This window comes from Thamnophis sirtalis, unplaced genomic scaffold (assembly GCF_051295495.1).
Source record: "Thamnophis sirtalis isolate CommonGarterSnake01/CBP01778 unplaced genomic scaffold, rThaSir2_p1.2 scaffold_3, whole genome shotgun sequence".
Taxonomy (NCBI): domain Eukaryota; kingdom Metazoa; phylum Chordata; class Lepidosauria; order Squamata; family Natricidae; genus Thamnophis; species Thamnophis sirtalis.
In genome coordinates, this window is record NW_028261383.1 from 120,099,743 (window position 1) to 120,119,616 (window position 19,874).

General features: G+C 37.9%; 1 protein-coding gene across 1 annotated transcript; it reads left to right on the forward strand.

Moving 5' to 3' along the window:
* Nucleotides 1-2,179: 2,179 nt before the first annotated feature.
* DHRS7C (dehydrogenase/reductase 7C) lies at nt 2,180-19,160 on the forward strand. Its single transcript, XM_087709841.1, has 7 exons — nt 2,180-2,344; nt 2,848-3,007; nt 5,770-5,882; nt 8,058-8,268; nt 12,573-12,665; nt 15,018-15,173; nt 18,725-19,160. Exons 2-7 carry the CDS (start codon nt 2,854-2,856, stop codon nt 18,931-18,933), a joined length of 936 nt encoding a protein of 311 aa, XP_087565967.1. The 5' UTR covers nt 2,180-2,344; nt 2,848-2,853; the 3' UTR covers nt 18,934-19,160.
* The last annotated feature ends 714 nt before the right edge of the window (nt 19,161-19,874 follow it).

Sequence of the window (19,874 nt, forward strand, 5' to 3'; positions counted from 1 at the left end):
CTTCTCTAGCCAAGTATTTCCTGGAGCTCTATGGTACTTGGTTATCTTTTCTTATAAAATGAGGTAAAAGGGGCGCGGGGAGGTCTGTTTTCTTGCTTTAACATTTTAATATCTTCAATGAAAGTACTGAGACAGAGAGAGAGGTTAGTTAGACAGAGTGCCTTTTGTCTTGCCCCGATTAGGATTTCTTAAGCAAATCCACTGGGCTTTCAACATGAAACCAAAAAATCAGGACTTTTTAAAAACGCTCGGGACACGGGACAAATTGTTAAAAATTGTGACTGTCCCGCCAAAATTGGGACGTCTGATCACCTTACCTATGGGCTAACCTAATATTTGTTCCCAAACTTTCGGTTGGGCAGTCAGGCCATTTCTCCCCCTCCCCAGGCTTCAGGAAAGCCTCTGTAGCCTTGGGAGGGTGAAACCCACCCACCCCATCACACATATACACAGTTGAGTCAGGCACACATGCACGCACGATAGCGCAAACACAATTTTGGCATGCCTTTAGAAAAAGGTTAGCCATTGCTGGCCTATAGAATGGCAAAATGAAAAAAAAGGTACCTACTAGAGTTCCTGTTGAATATTGGGTTGGCAAAGTAGAGTGCACCGGAGTGACGGGTTTACACTTAAAGAATCCTGCAAAAGTGTCTATGGAGTTTCTCAGTCTATGGGACTTCCAGCAAAGGAGAATGTTTCACCTCTCCAAAGGAACCTTGTCCACTGATAAAGTTGTGATAAAATATAAAGTTCAAATAAGATAGAATTTCCTACTTGGCATCTTCCAGTTACATTGAAACATTTCCGAGAATTCTCAAGCAGGGCAATATCAACTCCACCTTCTCAGCTGATCTGAATTTGAACAAGATTTTGTTGTGGGGGAGGGTTAATACAAACCAATGAACCATCAATGGATTCAAACCACAGAATCTAATTCTGGAACAGTTGAACTTCATTAAAATGTTATTGTTGCATTTCACTTGAATAGTAGTTCACTCATATTTAGTGACCCTTGAACTAAACTAGCAACACTGAATAGACAATCAGTATTTTGGGGCATCATTTTTTCTGACTCTGACTCTTTTAGACCCATCTACATTTTGAGTTGGGATACTGAATGTCTTTCTCCTTTGCATTGATGAAGTGTTACAGATGTTATTTCTGTGAATTGTGGATTTGTAAACTGTATTCTTTGTGTTCCATACTATGAGATGATTAGAATGGAAATTCTGCCTTCTCTTCTATTAGGTCTCATTCAGTTTGATGAAAGAAAAGTTACTTTAGAAATTATCTAAAATCAGGAGAAAATTAAACTCTCACAGTTGATGGTACTGTGTTCATTCAGTCAGTTGGTCACCAAGAAATGTGTGAGAATGTTTTCTCTGTCCTTGTGTAAATTTCTTTCCAGGGCATTGCAATCTTCTGTTTCATCAATTTGAAGCAAAAAAGCTTGAGGGGAAAAAAACTCCCATTGAGATTTTTCAATAATACTGCTGCTAGAGATGGATTTTGATTTTGAAATGATTTTTTTCCTTCCCAAACAGAAATTGATTGAAGTCAACTACTCGATTTCTTTTTCCACAAATTTGACAGAAAATTTCAAAATGTCATTTGCACTTAAAAGGTGTAAGAGCTAACTCTGCCACTGCAGTTTGTAAAAATATCCATCGTTTAACTTGTATAAGAGCTGTATTATTTAGTTGTACAATTCCTATTTCGACTATTACAAAACCACAAAATGATAGCACTGACAGAGACATAGCTGCACACAAAATTAGCAGTACAGACTAAATGTTATATTAAAATATATTGATATATTTTTAAAAAATATTCTTATCTACATATAGAGATATTATGGTCAGCTTCTAGTGGCATTCCCACCAAATAAGAACTGTGAAAAATAAGCAATTCCATCTTGTATTATCATAAAAGGTGCCAGTAACCTTGCTAATGGACTGGAGGCTCCTAACAATGATTTCCATTATAAATAGACATTCCAAGGGCAAGTTTAGAATTAATTCAAGGTTCCTGCTAACAAATAAACGAAGACCATTTCGTCCTAACATTCAATTATTCCACTGCCCCAAGCTGCGGAAGGACTTGGAAGCCCAGTGAAACGAAATAGGTCAGGTATGTGGCTGAGACCACAGATACTATATTTACTTTTTTAAAGTCTGGGGTGCAGCTGGGCACTATACATAGCTGCTTTTGCTCAAAGGACCAGGCTACAGCTTATGGGCTGCTTTTCCTTTCCAAAAATGTCTACGAGTTTAATTAAACTTCTGGAATAAACCAGTTGGCAGGAGACACCACCTTATCGGCGGGCTGACTGCTTGCTTTCCAAGTAAGTTATTAGCTTTATTGCAGAACTGTAGTTGGATATCAAATGGGATTAATGTCTGTAGTAATTGCTTTTTGGCCTTTTATAATTATAAGAGGAAATACATAAGTGGTTTTTTCCTCTACTCTTTCCCCTTTTTTTCTGCTTTGCATTGCAACAAATGAATGGACTACTACATGTAAACTGTTTATAATATAAAGCAAGCAATCAGGAAATGAATATAATATGGATTTAAATGGATTTGTGTCATAGTCTTGATTTTACAAGATAATATCTTATAAAAATGGGTTGATTTGCAGAAACAAAAAATAGGGTTTGTGCAGTTTTGAAAATCTCCATATGCATTGACAGATGGTGAATAAATAGTCAGAATGTGTAATATGTTACCAATTGTGCTGCTCACTGACCTCTGAGTAAGTATATTATGAAAAGAAAAATAAATCTGTGTGGCATGTACAGTATGATGGACCTTCTGTGTGACTTTAATATGTTATCTTTTTTGTTAGGTGAAGATGGGCATTTGGGCTATTCTATTCCTTCCACTGCTTGTGGTTGGAATTAGTGGAATTGTATACATTTATCGGAAAGTTACTCAGCTGATGACAAAGTCTGCTGTGCGGAGCAAAGTTGTAGTAGTCACTGATGCTCTGTCTGGTGTGGGCAAGGGTAAGAAGTGCAGCAAATATTTGTGTGTGTGTGTGTGTGTGTATGTGTGTGTGTGAAAGAGAGAGAGAGGGGGGGGGCAGATTGCAAAAATAGGAAATTCCTCCTGAAAATGTTATGAATGTTTACTTTGTGGAGACATCCAGGATTCTAAGAAGCATTCACAAAGGAAAACTTGGAAATAAAAGGAACATTAAATGCTCAGAAACCAGTATTATAGACCAGAGTCAAGGCTTCAGCCCCGTATGTCAGTAGGGAAGCCATATAGATATGTACATTTGTGCAGAAAGGGCCTTCTTAAGTGAGCATATTAAGAATTTGTCCAGATTACTCTTGTTTATCAACAAATTCCTTCCTACAGAACACAATCTGTATGTCCGTTTGCTCAATCTGAAACATTGCCTTCAAATGGTCTGTATGCATTCTGAACCTACTTTAACACCTTGGAACAAATTACATTGTCTGCATAATTACAAATGTTGCAATTGAAATAAATTAGAGAAAATAAATATAAAGCGTGTGGCATGAAGACACAAGAGGAGAAGGAGAAAGGGGGACTGAATTGTGCATTGACAGTGTATTGACAATTGATCAAGTATGTAAGAAATTAGATCCTACATTGCTTTGTCGTTTTGTTTGGAGTCAACTTTCAGAATTCCATGTCATTAAAATTACTCACACTTTGCACAAACTGCAAACTGCAATAAAAGCTCTATTTATTTCAAGACTGGCATCCACTTTATATCTCTTACGATGCAACTATTGAACAGTCCATTAGAAAGAATAGTACTTAGATCTACACTTAGTTAGAAAAGTGTAGATCTAAAAGCCCCCACAAACACTGTCTTAGGAGAGAGAGAAAATCTATTTTTAGATAGCTAGCTGTGCTGTAATGGTGAGAACCATTTACACATACAGGACCTATGAAGTGGCAGCAATATGATATAAATAGCTTATTTCTGTAATCCCTAAATTATGCACTAGTGGTGAGTTTTAAGATCTTCCACCAAGCAGTTGAGATACTAAGGGTTATCTTGAAGCAAAATTATTGGCAGACCTTGTGCTGAAAACTTTGAACCTGCAGCCCTGGTTTGGTGAATGGAGAAAAATCATAGCCACAAAAAATGTCAGAGGAATGAAAAATGATCCCTCTCGTGGAGATATGCAGGAGTTTTGCTGCTCTGTTGCCTCTCCAGAGGGTGGGGGAAGGAAACAGGAGATGTCAACTGAGAAATCATCAGGGTCATGTGCACCATTGGCAAACAAACTAGAAGTGCATCAAGTGATAGAACAAGACAATATGACATTTTCATCCCCAATAGTGAACTTTCCTGAACTCTTGTGTTTACTGGAGCTGGACCAGGATGGAGAGTGGAAGATCTAAGAAATATCTTATAGAAAGGTTGAGATCATTCCAAATTGTAGACAGCTATCCTAGGCTATTCTATCAAATTGCTTAACTCTGTTGCCAGGTTCCCCCTATATATAGTGCATCCTACAAGAAGACTGTAGTAGGTTTTTTAAGAAAGGAAGAATCTGTTTTAAATATTTTGTGCTTGTTTCCACATAAAGAATCATATTGTGGTTGACTTCGTGCAACCCACTAAATTTTAAATTGTATCGCTTAATTTTAACCCTGTGTTGTGGTGTACCCAGGAAATCAAGTTAATTCAGTAAAATTTGATTCGGTTAATGGTTTTACTCTGAGTTTTGCCCAGAAAACTGTTCATTCTTTCCAAAGCTGCCGTTTTGTCTCTTTTCCTGCTAGACAATATCTTTTTTGGGTTTTCTCTTCCATGTGGCATTTCATTCTGCAGCTACTGAGCTTGCTCTGTTTATCCTAGGCTTTTTTTTGTGAGGATTTCCAGGGATAGAATTCTTCCTTTCAGTCACGAGGGGACAATCACTGCAACCATTATCAGTTCATTCTCCTTTGGGAATGCTTGCTACTGATATACATTACTCAAATGCATGGAAATGTTGGCTTCCCAGGGTTCCCAGCCTTGCCTTCCCAAGGTGGGGTGGAGAGACCTTTTCTATGGAACATATTTCCAGCAATTCATTTCCAAGCTGGCAATAGAGGAAGATAAATCTTTTTCATCACATCCTGTGTGGAAGATGCCAAGTAAACAGAGACAGAGCAAAAATTCTGCTCTGGAATCTCTCTGCATTTCTATATTAAATGGGTAAAATTAAATAAGTCACTTGTTACTCCACCCAGCACAGACATGCAACAGGCTCCTTTCCTTGCTGTAGCAATGTGGTTTAGTTTATAGTTAACTGAGAGAAATGGATATATAACTCCTGTAGCTGCAGGCCCTTAACTAAGCAGTTTCAGGTTTGATGACTCCTGATGATTTCATTTAACTTTTTTTTCTTTTTTTGCAAACCTCTCTCACTGCAAAGGATCTCCTCATTGGAAACATCATGACTTCCTTGTGTTTTCAGAACTATAACCCAACCACAGTGGTCCTGGGTTCTAGTGGTTGCTCTCAGTTCCATGCACAAGACTTCATAGAATCCATTTATAAGCAAAGGCAGGTACAAATATGTTTTTAGGTAATGTCCAGATTATACATTTGTCTAACCACCCATAAGATCAGTAGCTGAAATATAAGCAATTGCATGGAGAGGAAAGTTTATCTGTATGCTAATGGTGAATGTGGGAAGAATATTTTTTTCTGTTGTTAAGGTGGAATGAATGAGAACAGGTATACTCTATTATAATCCCAATTAATCGAATTATCTCTTGGTTTATCTTCCAGAATGTGCACAAGTATTTCATTCAGGAGGAGCAAGGCTGATTTTGTGTGGGAAACACCTGGACAAATTAGAAGTTCTCTGTGATGCTTTAAATAGTGCAGCCGATCCTACTACAGTAAGACTCTTGTACATCCTTAAAGATTTATATAAAGGCAAAAAGAGAGAGAGACTTGATCTAGTATGGCCAAGCAATTTTTTCAGGGTTTCTGAATTGAACATTTCTTCCCGACAAATTAATTACTCATAGGGCCAATCCTACCATAGGTAGAAGTAGGAGGGAGGTTTCCTTACCTATTTTCACCTTTCTTTGAACAAATCCGGGTGACCCACTATCTCCTCTGCCTTCCTTAAAATATTTATTGGTCTCAGATGCAGAGAAGGAAATTGCTGGCCCATTGCTTGTATTGAAATAAAATTCACTTGCTACTCAAGCTCAGGAAGGCAAATGTTTCCCTGCTTCTACTATAAAGGAACATGAGGGATCAGCCTAAATTTAAGAAGGTAAATACTGTGCAAGTAAAAAAACACCAAGTGCTTGAAGAAATTATAGGACAAAAGAAAACACATGAAAGGTTATAAGATTACATTCCACCCTTCCTCAGTCTGGAAACTTCCAGAAGATTTAAATTATAATTTCCACCATCTCCACCTTTGGATGAGGAATGAAGGCAGTAGCATTCTAAGAACTTAGTTTTTGAAATAGTTGGAATGCTGAAGAAGGCAGTTAAAAGATTAACTTACTGTCCTATGAACATAGGCAAATTATGAAATTTGATTCCGTTCCTTTAGTACTCACATGCAAATAAGTAATGTCATTTATTTATTCACTTGTTTATTTATTTATTAAACTTATATGTCAGTGATGTTGCCAGAGAGACTCTGGGCAGATTGCAATTAAATGATGGCATTTAAGCATAGCACAGCAGTCATGATAGCACAATGCATGATTTTGCCAGCTTGCTGGAGAGGCACTTGTCTGAAGATAGTAGGAACCTAATAAAATGCACATGTAAACAAATAAAGTAATTAATCACTAATCTTGTTTGAAGATAGTAGGAACCTAATAAAATGCACATGTAAACAAATAAAGTAATTAATCACTAATCTTGTTCATGTACAATAAAAAGATACATTAGGAATGCACATCATATAAAAAAAACCTACCTAGAACAAGCATATCCTACAACTGAATAATTCTTAGGGGTTAAAGGATGGCAATAGATCCATGATGGCAAACCTATGGCATGGGTACCAGACGTGGCACGCAGAGCCATCTCTCTGGACACACAAGCTGTTGCCTGTTGCTATAACATGTTCTGGTGTGCCAGCCAGCTGGTCTTCATGCACACAGAAGCACTGGAAACTGGAAGAGCAACCGCTCTTCTTCCGCTTTCCAGCACGCGCATGTGCACCAACCGCCTGGTCTTCCGGTTTCTGGAGCGCATGTGCACATGAAGACCAGCTGGCTGTCGAGCATGCACATGCCAGAAACCTGAAGGTTTGCCAATACTGTAACAGACCATAGGCTGTAATATACAATTTCAGAAAAATATAGATTAATATTCAGTATTTCAAACAGTATTCAGGACATACAGCGTAAATATTGCATTTTTAGTGTTAGATCAAAACTACCTTATTTCCCAAGGCAGTCTAAAGTTCGTTTTATTGTCTCTCTTTGCAATTGTATAAATTTGTTACCTCACAGTATTGTCTTATATAATGAATGATCACAGGTTTTATTGGATGTTACTGGAAAATATCAAAATTAAAGTCAGTCTAATTAGTTTGTTTTTAAACAATGAATGAAGGAGGCTGCCTTACACTAAAGAGCTAGTGCACATGATTCACATATTTTTTTCCGTACGAATAATCACAACCAGTTATTTCCAGATTTAAGACCAGACAATTATATAAACTGACAAATAGTTGATTCTGGATTTAAACAACAAGAGTACTACCAAATTTTAAAAGCTAATACTTTTTTTCCTAAGGAACTGTTACTATTTATACTTTTAATAGATCAATTCTACTTCATCTTTGAATCTGATTGCCTCCTACATAGTCATGGTCATTTGATAAACCCCATTTATTTTACTGTGAGCCATATGACTGGGAATTTTGGGAGCAGAAGATCCAAAAATAGATGAAAATAGGCAAGTCACCAAACAGGGCAAAGTGTTTTATTGCCTCTAGGAATTATCCCGCTCTTTTGTGTTGTTTATGCTTCAAAAAGTACTGGGATATCTTTGTTTTATAATACAGTAACCCTCAAACCCTCCTTCTTTTGTAGACATTTACACCGAAGCCTATCCTTTTAGATCTCACTGATGTAAACTGTATCCAAGATGTAGCTAAAGAAATCCTGGATTGTTATGGATGTGTGGATATTCTCATTAACAACGCTAGCACAAAGGCCAAGGGGACAGTTCAAAACGTGTCACTGGAACTCGACAAAAAGATCATGGATGCCAACTACTTTGGACCTATAACACTCACCAAAGGTATAAAGAAGACTGCCTCTCTTATCTTATTATGTTTTAGGGATACAGGGAGCCCTTGACTTACCACCATAATTCTAAATGCTAAATGAGGCATTAGTTAAGTGAGTTTTGACCTGTTTTACAACCTTTCTTTCCACAGTTGTTAAGGGAATCATTCAAATTGTTAAGTGAGTAACACAATTGTGAAATGAATCTGTCTTCCCCATTGACTTTGCTTGTCAGAAGGTCACAAAAAGTGACCATGTGGCCCTGGAACACTGCAACCGCCATAAATAGAAATCAGTTGCCAAACTGAATTTTGATCATGTGACCATGAGGATGCTACAACCATTTTAAGTGTGGAAAATGGTCACAAACTGCTTTTTCCCGTGCCATTGTAACTTTGAATGGACTTTAAATGAACTGTTGTAAATCAAGGACTACCTGTACTATATTTTTGCTCTTGGAAAGGAAGGAATCTTTAGTAATTTTATGTATATACATACAACAAACTATCTCAAATTTAATTCAGCTTAACTGTCATGCCTTTCCCCAGATAATCTCCAGGATATAGAGCTCCACCCAAATCTTCAGAGAGCCTAAGTCTCTCTGAAGGAAATAAAACATAACTGTAGGGCAACATGCTTTAATTTCTGATAGCTGTTTCAACTCTTACTAGACTTGAATCAGTGGCATGTAACTACTTCAAATACTTCTAGTGACTGTAATCTATCATTTTACATGGAAAAGTGGAGGATGGAGACAGAATTGGAAGTGGTTAAATAAAGAAAAATGAGGTAGTAACTTTAGCAGCTTGTGCTTACATCTGCCCTGATTGCAAACTCGGGTGCATTTTGGAATTATTCCAAAGACTTGCTGAGTTTGATGAGAGATTTATTAATGAAAGGGATTTGGCAGAATATTGCTTGCTGGTAAAGCATTTTCCCCTAATAGTATATGTATCTAATGACTGGATTGCTGGGCTCAGCCTTCCTGGAGGTGTTTACTGTTAATGGGTTAGATGCCACTGAGTCAGCCCTGACCCCTGGGGTCTGTATGGAAAAATACCTGTGTCATTTTAACCTTTCTCTGGTGATAACTACAGCTAAAACAACAACTAAAACCAATCCAATCCATTCAACAAGTCGTTCAATTGTTGACTGATTGATAATCCACAGCTCTTCCATGGACCTTTCAATTCTAATATTAGCCATCTCTGGGGATGTATTAGTTACAATAAAAGGGAACATACAAAGGGGTTTATGTGGTCCAAAATTGCAGTCATCTTGTTCAGCAGCATTAGCCTCTGTCCTAGGCATCCACAGAGATTTGTGGAGAATGTCACTCCATGTGTACATTCTGAGACTGCTATGTGGTGTGGAAGCCAAATAACATGTGGTTCTGGATCCATTGGAAGTGTCTGCATCCAACTAACCAAATGAAGCTTCCTTTCCTTCAAAAAGACTCTACTCAAAACTTGGGTGTGTGGGGGGGGGGGAAGATCTATATGATCTAGCTTATACATTTTGGTTAAATGTAACAAGAATGTCTGAATACACCAGTTCAAAAGCTGGGATTCATTCTATGTGCTCTTTGTTGCAATTCTTCATCCCATAACTACATTGAGCACATTTACACCTTGCCCAATACTAGTCCATTTGCCACACGCCTCAAATATTTATGTGCTATGAACTAATCTCTGCAGCAAGACTCTGACTCTTGGGAATTCTATTTTGGAGTCCAAGGGGAAGTTTGGCTCATTAATTTTTCACTAACAACTCTCCGTGGACAATTTTGTTGCAGCTTTATGTCCTGCTTCTGGGGTCCTCAAAATGGTTTGAAATGAATACTAACTGTAGACCCCCAAAATAATTATGATTCATCTGTGTTTTTGTGAAAAAGTATCTCAGATGTGTGGTACAGTCAAGATTAGAGAGATGTGGCTTATCCGGGAAAAATAAGAGAGTGAGGAAATATATTGTAAAAACTCACCCATTAGCCGTTGGACATCCTAAAGTATCACTCACCTTTTAAAGGCTGCTAGTTCTCAGATTACAGTACATCCTGGCTGTTTCAGATTGTATCTTGCCTGCATGTCCTGCCAGATTAATAATGTGCTTCCAGATCACATGGATCTGACTCAAATTTAGATCATAGTACATTTCCAAAGGTTTATTCCAATATATTCACACAATGTTATTGAGTGTCCGATCCTCCATCTGCAATCCTGTATTTCCTCTACTGCACCTTCACCTTTCTTCCCACTATAGAAAATCTGTTTTGAAAGGTAAATGCAAGATAAATGCAATGGTTTTTTTTTTAAATTACTAGTGATATGAATCCTCCATCTGGAAGCATCCCAAACTCCTAAGTAGCAATTATAGCATGCAGAGATCTCATTCTAAAATGAGAAATGATGTGGAGTTTCCATACAAAGGTTATGTCTTATGTTTGTCTCAGGACACAAACTCATCAGTTGAATGGTGCTAGTTGCCAACTACTGCTGGTGCACAGAAAGGAAGAAAAACCTCCACCAGGTTTGCAGTCTTTGGAAGACAGTCCCTTCCTACTTCCTGTAGTTGGATAGACAATGTATCTTGCCTTTCAGCAATAATTAGTTGAAAGGGTCTGTGATTGGCAGTTGACAAGAAGATTGCAAAGGAGAAATGGACTAGATTAACATGCAGTGGGAATTGTTTGCAAACTGAATGATCTGTGGCATGCCCAAGCTCATTGTTTTAAACTAAAGGATGGATAAATGGTTGGTTGTATAATTATTTACTATGTGTAAAAGAAAATACAGAAAAAAATCCTTAACTGCAAGTAGCATGAAATGTCCAGAGTCATTTTATAGGGGAGATGGGTAGCATTAAAAAATGTTAATAAAAATAACTAAAATGATGAAACCATGATCAGTAATAAGACTTTCAAGTTTTAGATGACATGATTCATCCTAATAATGATTGACATAAATATTGTGCAAGGAAAAAATAAATATTCTGCAAGGGAAGCAATTATTGCTACTAAAAAAAACAATTCAAAAATACAGACTTCTGATGTTGCTGTGATTAGACACTAATCTATTTACCAAAAAAATAAAGACAGAAGCAAAGTTAGGAACTGACATTTTTAAAAATAATTTTGTTGTTGTTGTTGTTTAACTGCTAAACATTTTAAAAATGCACACAATGAATTGCATCATTGTTACCTGGATACCTAATGGCAGAGTGAATGTGAAGCAAGCCAGCTCTGCAAGATAGCGTAGCATTATTATGCCATACTTTCAGGCAGGGATAAATGGGATATTATTTCCTACAGCTGCCATGATTGAGAAACACTGTCTGTAAGAGTTATCCAGGAATGTTATTCAGGTGTCTGCCATACTATTTTGTTTTAAGGGAAATGTAATGAACCAATTGAAATTAATTGTAGTATAAAGCAAAGACTCTGTCAAGCTGAGCTCTTGTAACTACATGGCTATATCCATGCAATTTTTAGAACCTTGATATGGAAATAATTTGCTGTTGCCTTGTTCTGTTTTTATTATTTATTCCCTAGCTAGCCTATAATCATAGGATTTATTGATAGTTTCCCATCCAAGTATGACCCAGGTCCAAGCCTATTTAGTTTTCTGGCACACTAGATTTCAGCAATGTTCATTCACAAAGAACTGGAGAGATTGTTAGGGTATCTCAGTTTTTAAAAGGTTGCAGATTTTCTTTTCCAACCTACTGAAATGGGGTCTTTTCTCCCTTTGAGGAAATCTGGATGTTGAGTAGTTTTGTTGAAGATATGGCTGCTTAATATCTCATCTCATATTGTAAAGATGCATATCTTATACGTATATTCAATCTGTTGTTCAATCTCCCAGAAGAAATTAGATTAATTGATGTTACATCGATGCAATACAATTCAAGGAAATTATTTATTTCTTTATCAGATTTATGCCCTCCTTCCCCTCCCCAGGACATTCAAAGGAATTAGCAATTACCTAATTGCTTTTTAATTAATCAGAAACATTTCTGCCATTTCTGCATTGATCAGTGATGCATTTTTATTCATCCTAGACACAATATCAATTGCTATTTTAGTGTCTACTGTAAATAATTTTCTCAGCTTTTAGTTCCTGAAGAATCTAACTATAGGTAGAAAAAAATGAATAATGCATATATAGCAAAAAAAAAACTTTCATGGTTTCTATATAGTGTAGTGTAAACTGATATCATACTGTTATCCTTTCATTTGCTATTGGTTTAGTGGATCAGAAATTCGTACTTTCATTTCTGTTAATGTGAAATGATTTTCTCTCCCATTTTGTTCTCCAGCTTTTCTTCCCAACATGATCTCCAGGAGAACTGGTCAAATTGTACTAGTCAACAATATCCAGGGGAAATTGGGTGTTCCCTTTCGTGCAGCCTGTGAGTTTATGAATCTAACTCATTATTTCTTTTTATTTCTGGGCAATTAGAACAATATGAAACTTGATGTCTTCCAATTAGAAGACCACTGGAGAATCTTAAATATTTTTGAGATTCTCTGAATCTAACTGTTCTTAAGAGAAAGACAAAAAACTTTAGTTTCACCAAGTAAGAACAGCCTTCAATTCTCTACCACATGCTTTCTTCAGTGGTCTTCCATATTTGTCAGAAGATACAGATGGACTTGATCATCTGAATCGATGTATTCCTCCATGTTATTACAGACAATGCCACTGAACAATCTTTTCAGTGATTTGAGTACTCCATCTGATGTAGGCAAACACACAATTTATCTGATTTTGATTAAATGTACCATATAAACTATAGGATATGGTGCAAACTCATGTCATTGTGGCTTACTCAATGAATCATGATTATACACAGTGCAGCATGATGTATGAACCTTGTTATTACCTTCTACTAGTTCCTGTCTTTTAAGAAATTATAAAACTGGTAACTGCTGATAACTTTGATTGTGTACAGGTTATCTGATTGGTGGGAGATTTTTTTGTTTTTGTCTTTTTGTTGAAACGACCTGAGATAATGGATAGTTTAAGAAATACTTAAGGGACTTGTGGACAGTCTATCCACAAGTCCAGTTGTACAAAATGTCCTTCTCCCACCAATGAATCAAATTTTACAAAAATCTGGCAAATGTATTGTTCTTACTAAATACAAATCAAGGTAGGGAAATAGATTACCTTGGTTTTATATTCCCTTCCACCAAACGGCACTCTCTGACGTTTGGTGGGAGGGAATACTCCCCCTTAATATGGGATAAGATAAATTATTGTAAGCAGATGCTTGGAATGGCAGGTTTAGCCACCTGTCAGATTACTCAATTGGTAGACTCTGGGAAGGACATGGAGAGAAACAGGAGGGAGATTAGATGAAGCTCCTGGTAAGAACAGCTCCTCCTCCAAACCTCAGAACCATCAGATGAGGAACCACGAAGACCAATATTGAGTTTATGGCCGATAGCCTCAAAGAAGGAGCCAATGAGATGTTGTGATTGACCAGTACATAACAACAGTCATTACTCTGACATCTAGCTTTATCCAATAGAATGGAACAGAAAAATACCATCACACTCCCCTCAGGTATTACAAATAACAATGGTAAACTGCACGAACACTGCAAATACAATTGTATAATATTGGCTCTAGAGACACTGAATGATCAGATGATAGTCCCAGCAGTTGTGTATAGGTCCTCAGGAATAAAAGTAGTGAATATAGTAAAAAAAAACAACACCATGTGAACCAGCAATATCCAGATGACAGAAGCCTGTCTGTCACCTGCTTTACACTGACCTTCTATGTGGCAAAGGGCTAGCACCTTTTTAAAGCATTGTTTATGTACTCCAAGACTCAGGTTGAGCATTCTTTCAGGAAACGCTAAACCTGCGTTGTAAGGAGCCAGCATAAGACATGACAAGTACTGCAGCAAGCCTTGGTTCAGCCTTATGGAGTAAAATATTTTGTGGAAACCAGGCTTCGAGCCTCTTCAGCAGCCTAAGCCAAAAGAGGCATGGAAGGTGATTTCCAGCAACAAGAAGTGGGGAGGGGGATGCTGCCTGAAGCAGCACAAAGAAACCAATGAGAACCAGGCAGATCCCAACTGCTCACCACATCACCAATCATATCACCATATCACAAAAACTGTTTAGGAAGATGAAAGAAAACACGATTCTGAAAACTTGTACAGTTAAAGATAACATTAAACTACCTCAGATATGGGCTGCAGATGATAGGGAAGTGGGGGGAAGCAATTACCAAGGTATATTCATGGCATGAAGAAAATGAGGAAGCACCTAGAATAAGCATGTTTTGTAACAAAATGACCTATATTTTATTTTATTATTTTATTAGTTTAGGTCTGTGATGGCGAACCTATGGCACGAATGCCCCAGGTTGCATGCAAAGCCATATTTGGTGGCAAGCCAGCCACCAGCTGATTTTTCACCCTTCCAGAGGGCCGGGGAGGCCATTTGCGCCCTCCCCAGGCTTCAGGAAAGCCTCCAGAGCCTGGTGAGGGGTTGCATGCGCACGCGCAGGGGGGGGGGCGTGTGCGCAGGTGGGTGGGAAGGATTGAGTGGGCAAGTGCATGCACAATGGCACAATCACATGCACAATTTTGGCACACCGTAAGAAAAAGGTTCACCATCACTGGTATAGGTAATCAGATGAGCTAATGTGGATGAATGGATGGATGGATTTTTGGATGGATAGGCATTTGGTATATTATAATATGATAGTATGTTTCTTGCATGAATCTTTCCCTTTCTCCTAGATTCTGCTTCGAAGCATGCTGCTCTGGGATTCTTTGATTGCCTGAGAGCAGAACTGAAGGAATTTGGTGTTTGTGTCAGTACTGTCTCTCCAAGTTTCATATGTTCTTATCATAATCAACTGCAGCCTAAGAACTGTGAAGGCGCCTCATGGAAAAGTAAGTCATTCACACAGGGATGAGCACCAGAACACAAGCATAACTAAAAATAAAAATACCCAAGATGGCAAAAATGATTTAGGCAAATAACTTGCTGACAAAATTCAAATCACCAGTCTTTGGAGACAAAGATTTACAATACATTCCCTTTGATAGCTTTGATATTTAAGAACCATGAGTGATTTGTAGCTGGAATATAAGTCAGTTCATTAACTAGAAGCATACAATTTTTGTTTCAAAATTATGGAATGCTAATGTCTTGGCATATATATATATATATATTCTGTCCAATTAGTAAATATGGTCAAACCAATTGTAAAATATTTACAAAAGACATTACTACTTGTTCCCAGCACAGAAAACAATACATTGGCTATGAACCACTACTGCATCATAAGTAACAAAAAGTGAGTGTTTTTGACATCATTATGATGAATAATGCAATTCTGTGCCTAACATGACCCTAACATGGCCCTTTAAAGAAAAAAAATGACCTTTCTCTGCCTTTAAAATGTAGAGTTAAAAGTAAGGGAGAATACATCTTTCATTTTGACATACTGGAGCAGTTTTAACATTTTTTTAAAAGTTCTGAGTCTTCTTTTTATTGTGTAGTCTATTAAAAGCATCAAAAATTAACTTGTCTGCCTATTCTCCTGGAAAATATTTCACCATTTTAAGATTCCTTTCAGCATTTTTATTAATTCAATTCAATTCAATTCAATTCAATTCAATTCAATTCAATACAATACAATACAATACAATACAATACAATACAATACAATACAATACAATACTAGAATTGGCAGGGACCTTGGAGGTCTTCTAGTCCAATCCCCTGCCTAGGCAGGAAACCCTATACCGTTCCAGACAAATGGCTATCCAACATCTTCTTAAAGACTTCCAGTGTTGGGGCATTCACAACTTCTGGAGGCAAGCTGTTCCACTGATTAATTGTTCTGTCAGGAAATTTCTCCTCAGTTCTAAGTTGCTTCTCTCCTTGATTAGTTTCCACCCATTGCTTCTTGTTCTACCCTCAGGTGCCTTAGAGAATAGTTTGACTCCCTCTTCTTTGTGGCAACCCCTGAGATGTTGGAACACTGCTATCATGTCTCCCTTAGGTCTTCTTTTCATTAAACTAGACATACCCAGTTCCTGCAACCGTTCTTCATATGTTTTAGCCTCCAGTCCCCTAATCATCTTTGTTGCTCTTCTCTGCACTCTTTCTAGAGTCCCCACATCTTTTCTACATCATGGCGACCAAAACTGAATGCAATATTCCAAGTGTGGCCTTACCAAGGCATTATAGTGGTATTAACACTTCATGTGATCTTGATTCTATCCCTCTGTTTATGTAGCCTAGAACTGTGTTGGCTTTTTTGGCAGCTGCTGCACACCGCTGGCTCATATTTAAATGGTTGTCCACTAGGACTCCAAGATCCCTCTCACAGTTACTACTATTGAGCAAGGTACCACCTATACTGTACCTGTGTATTTCGTTTTTCTTGCCTAAATGTAGAACCTTACCCTTTTCACCATTGGATTTCATTTTATTAGATAATGCCCAATGTTCAAGTTTGTCAAGATCCTTCTGTATCTTAAGCCTGTCTTCTGGAGTGTTGGCTATTCCTGCCAGCTTGGTGTCATCTGCAAATTTGATGAGTTCCCCATTTATTCCCTCATCGAAATCATTGATGAAGATGTTGAAGGGCCTAAAACAGAGCCTTGGGATACTCCACTGCATACTTCTCTCCATGTAGATGCAGTTCCATTGAGGACTACATGTTCAGTGCGGTTGATCAGCCAGTTACGAATCCATCTGGTGATGATGCTGTCCAACCCACATACTTCTACTTTATCTAGTAGTAGGTTATGGTCTACCTTATCAAATGCTTTACTGAAGTCCAAGTAAACTATATCAACGGCATTCCTCTGGTCCACTAATTTTGTCACTTTGTCAAAGAATGCAATAAGTTTAGTCTGGCATGATCTGTTGTTGACAAACCCATGTTGGCTTTTGGCTATTACTTTGCTTACTTCTAGGTGTTCGTTAATTCGTTGCTTGATTATCTTTTCCAGAATTTTTCCTGGTATTGAGGTCAGGCTGATAGGTCTATAGTTTCCTGGATCTATTTTTTCCTTTTGTGAAGATGGGAACCACATCAGCTCTTTTCCAGTCCTCTGGCAGTTGCCCGGTGCTCCAGGATCTCTGAAAGATATAGTTCAGTGGTTCTGAGATCTCATCTGCCAGTTCCTTCAGAACCCTGATGTGTAATCAGGGTCCTGGTGATTTGAACTCGTCTAGGGTAGACAGGTGCTCACTTACCATTTTCTTCCCTATTTCAATTTGTGTTCCAAATCTGATTTTTGTAGTGCTGTTTTTGATAGGTTGGACTGTTTTATCCCTTTGTGTAAAGAGAGATGCAAAAAAATGAGTTAAATAGTCCTGCTTTCTCTTTGTTCTCTTTTTCTTTGTTTTTCTTTTCTTTCTTTCTTTTTTCTTTTTTTTTTTGCTTTTGTGGTAAGCCTTTCTTCATTGTGAGCCTTAGCTTTCCTTACTTCATCTTTACAGGCTCGGGCTATTTGCTGATTTTCTGTCTTAGTTATGTCCCCCTCTTTCCACTTTTTATACTTATTGTCTTTCAGTTTGTCAGAGAGTTCTTTATGCAGCCATGCTGGTTTCTTTTGGGAGCTGTTATTTTATTCTTCATTGGTATTATGCTAGACTTTTGTAATCTCATTTTTCAAAATTTCCCAAGCTTCTTGAGTTGTTTTCTATCATTTCCTCTCTGTTAGTGAGAATTAAGTCTAATATGGCCAATCCCCATGTTCCCTTCTCTACTTTTTGGGAAACAAAGTTGTCTGCTAGGTTCGTTAGGAACCTGTTGGATCTTCCACTTTGTGTAGAGTTTGTTTCCCAATTAATGTCAGGGTAGTTAAAATCCCCCATTACTATTGTGGTGTACTTCCTACATACTTTAGTTAGCTGACTAGCAAAAAGTTCATCTACTTCCTCTGCCTGGTTGGGTGGCCTGTAGTATAGACCTATGGTAATGTCATCCCCCGCACAACCTTTAATATTGACCCAAGTACATTCAAGATAGTTCTCATTCTTTTTTCTTTGATATAGTATTTTCCCGTCATTCCACCAAATTTTTTTCCTTCCCTATCCCAGAGGTAGGTTCCTACCAGTTCAGACCAGTTTGGCTGAGTAGGTAGTAACTCGGCCTGCCACACCCTCGAAACAGTTCTATCGTTGGTGCCGCCATCTTGATTTTCGCACAACAATCTTCATTGCAATTTTTTTTCCTTTTCTAATGTGCGCATGCGCAGACCTTTTAAGGTACTTTTTAGGTGTTTGGCATGTGCGCGAACAAAGCGTGCATGTGCGCACACAAAATATTTTGTACGCCGAACTGGCAGTAATGCCAGCAGCAACCCACCCCTGCCCTGTCCCCAAAATGAACTTCATATTGTCTTTGAAATGAGACAAGACCATGGCACATAGCAGCTAGTTATCTCTTTTAATACTTTCTTGTTTGCCCAATTCTCAGACTTCTTCCGAAAGTCAGCTTATGGTGTCCGCCCAACAGAGATAGCAGAAGAAATTCTACGGACCGTGAACCGGAAGAAGCAGGAAGTGTTCATGGCAAACCCCATCGCAAAGGCAGCTGTTTATATTCGCACTTTCTTCCCAGAGATATTTTTTGCTGTGGTTGCTGCTGGAGTGAAAGAAAAACAGAAAATTGAAGTTGAAAACTGATTGCATCAAGTTCATCTCCCTTGGTAAAAGGGTTATGCCAATTCTCTCTCGCACAAGCTAGAGAGAGGCATCTTGGAAGTATGTTGTATGAATCCAAATGAAACAAACAAAAAACCAAAAAAAAAAAAAAAAAAAACAACCCAAAGTTATGTTTAAGGATCTGGAGGCAGTGGAATAGGATATGGCTTTTTCATCTATCATTAAAAGTGCACTGCTGGGCTATGAAAGAGAGCAAAAGACATTTTTTTCAGGGTGCCAAGTGAGTCATCTGAAATGGGGCCACTAGTTTCCTGGACAATTTCAAGAGACTTAATAGAAAGCATGAATTGTCTGCGTGTTGGGTGAAGTGTTCAGAAAAGGCGTGAAGATCGAGAGAATTGTAGACTAATATTGGAAATTGAGGAATTTCAGGAATAGGGGAGAATTTGAGTGATGGACATGTGGAAAAGAAAGAGAGAGTGTAGGAAGAATATGAGGTTCTGGTTTCACACCAGAGTGCATGGATCTTAGAAAGGAGATTGGTTTGACATTTGGGAAATTCTCACAGGAAACAGAAAAAGGGTTCATAGCCTTTGCCTTTTTGTGTGGTTAATTGAACCTTTCAAATCAGCAGTAATGCTTGGTTTTTATAGCTTTTAGTTCTGAAAAATTAAGCAAATGCCTGGAGTGGGTATGAAACATTCCATGTTTCAAAATGTTGCATTGCTTTCATTCCACATGGGTAGATATGTCCAGTTTGGGGCTTTTTAAAAAATACATGTCCTCAAGATAGTGGTGGGGAGCATATGATGAAATGCTTATCATGATGCTATGACACACATTTCATGGTTTACCTGCTGGTGTCAGGTAAGACACCAGAACACAAATGTATAAGAACAGATTATGTATCATAATGTCGGCATGCATGTGTTGTCATTTTTATATAACCTTGACTTGTTGCA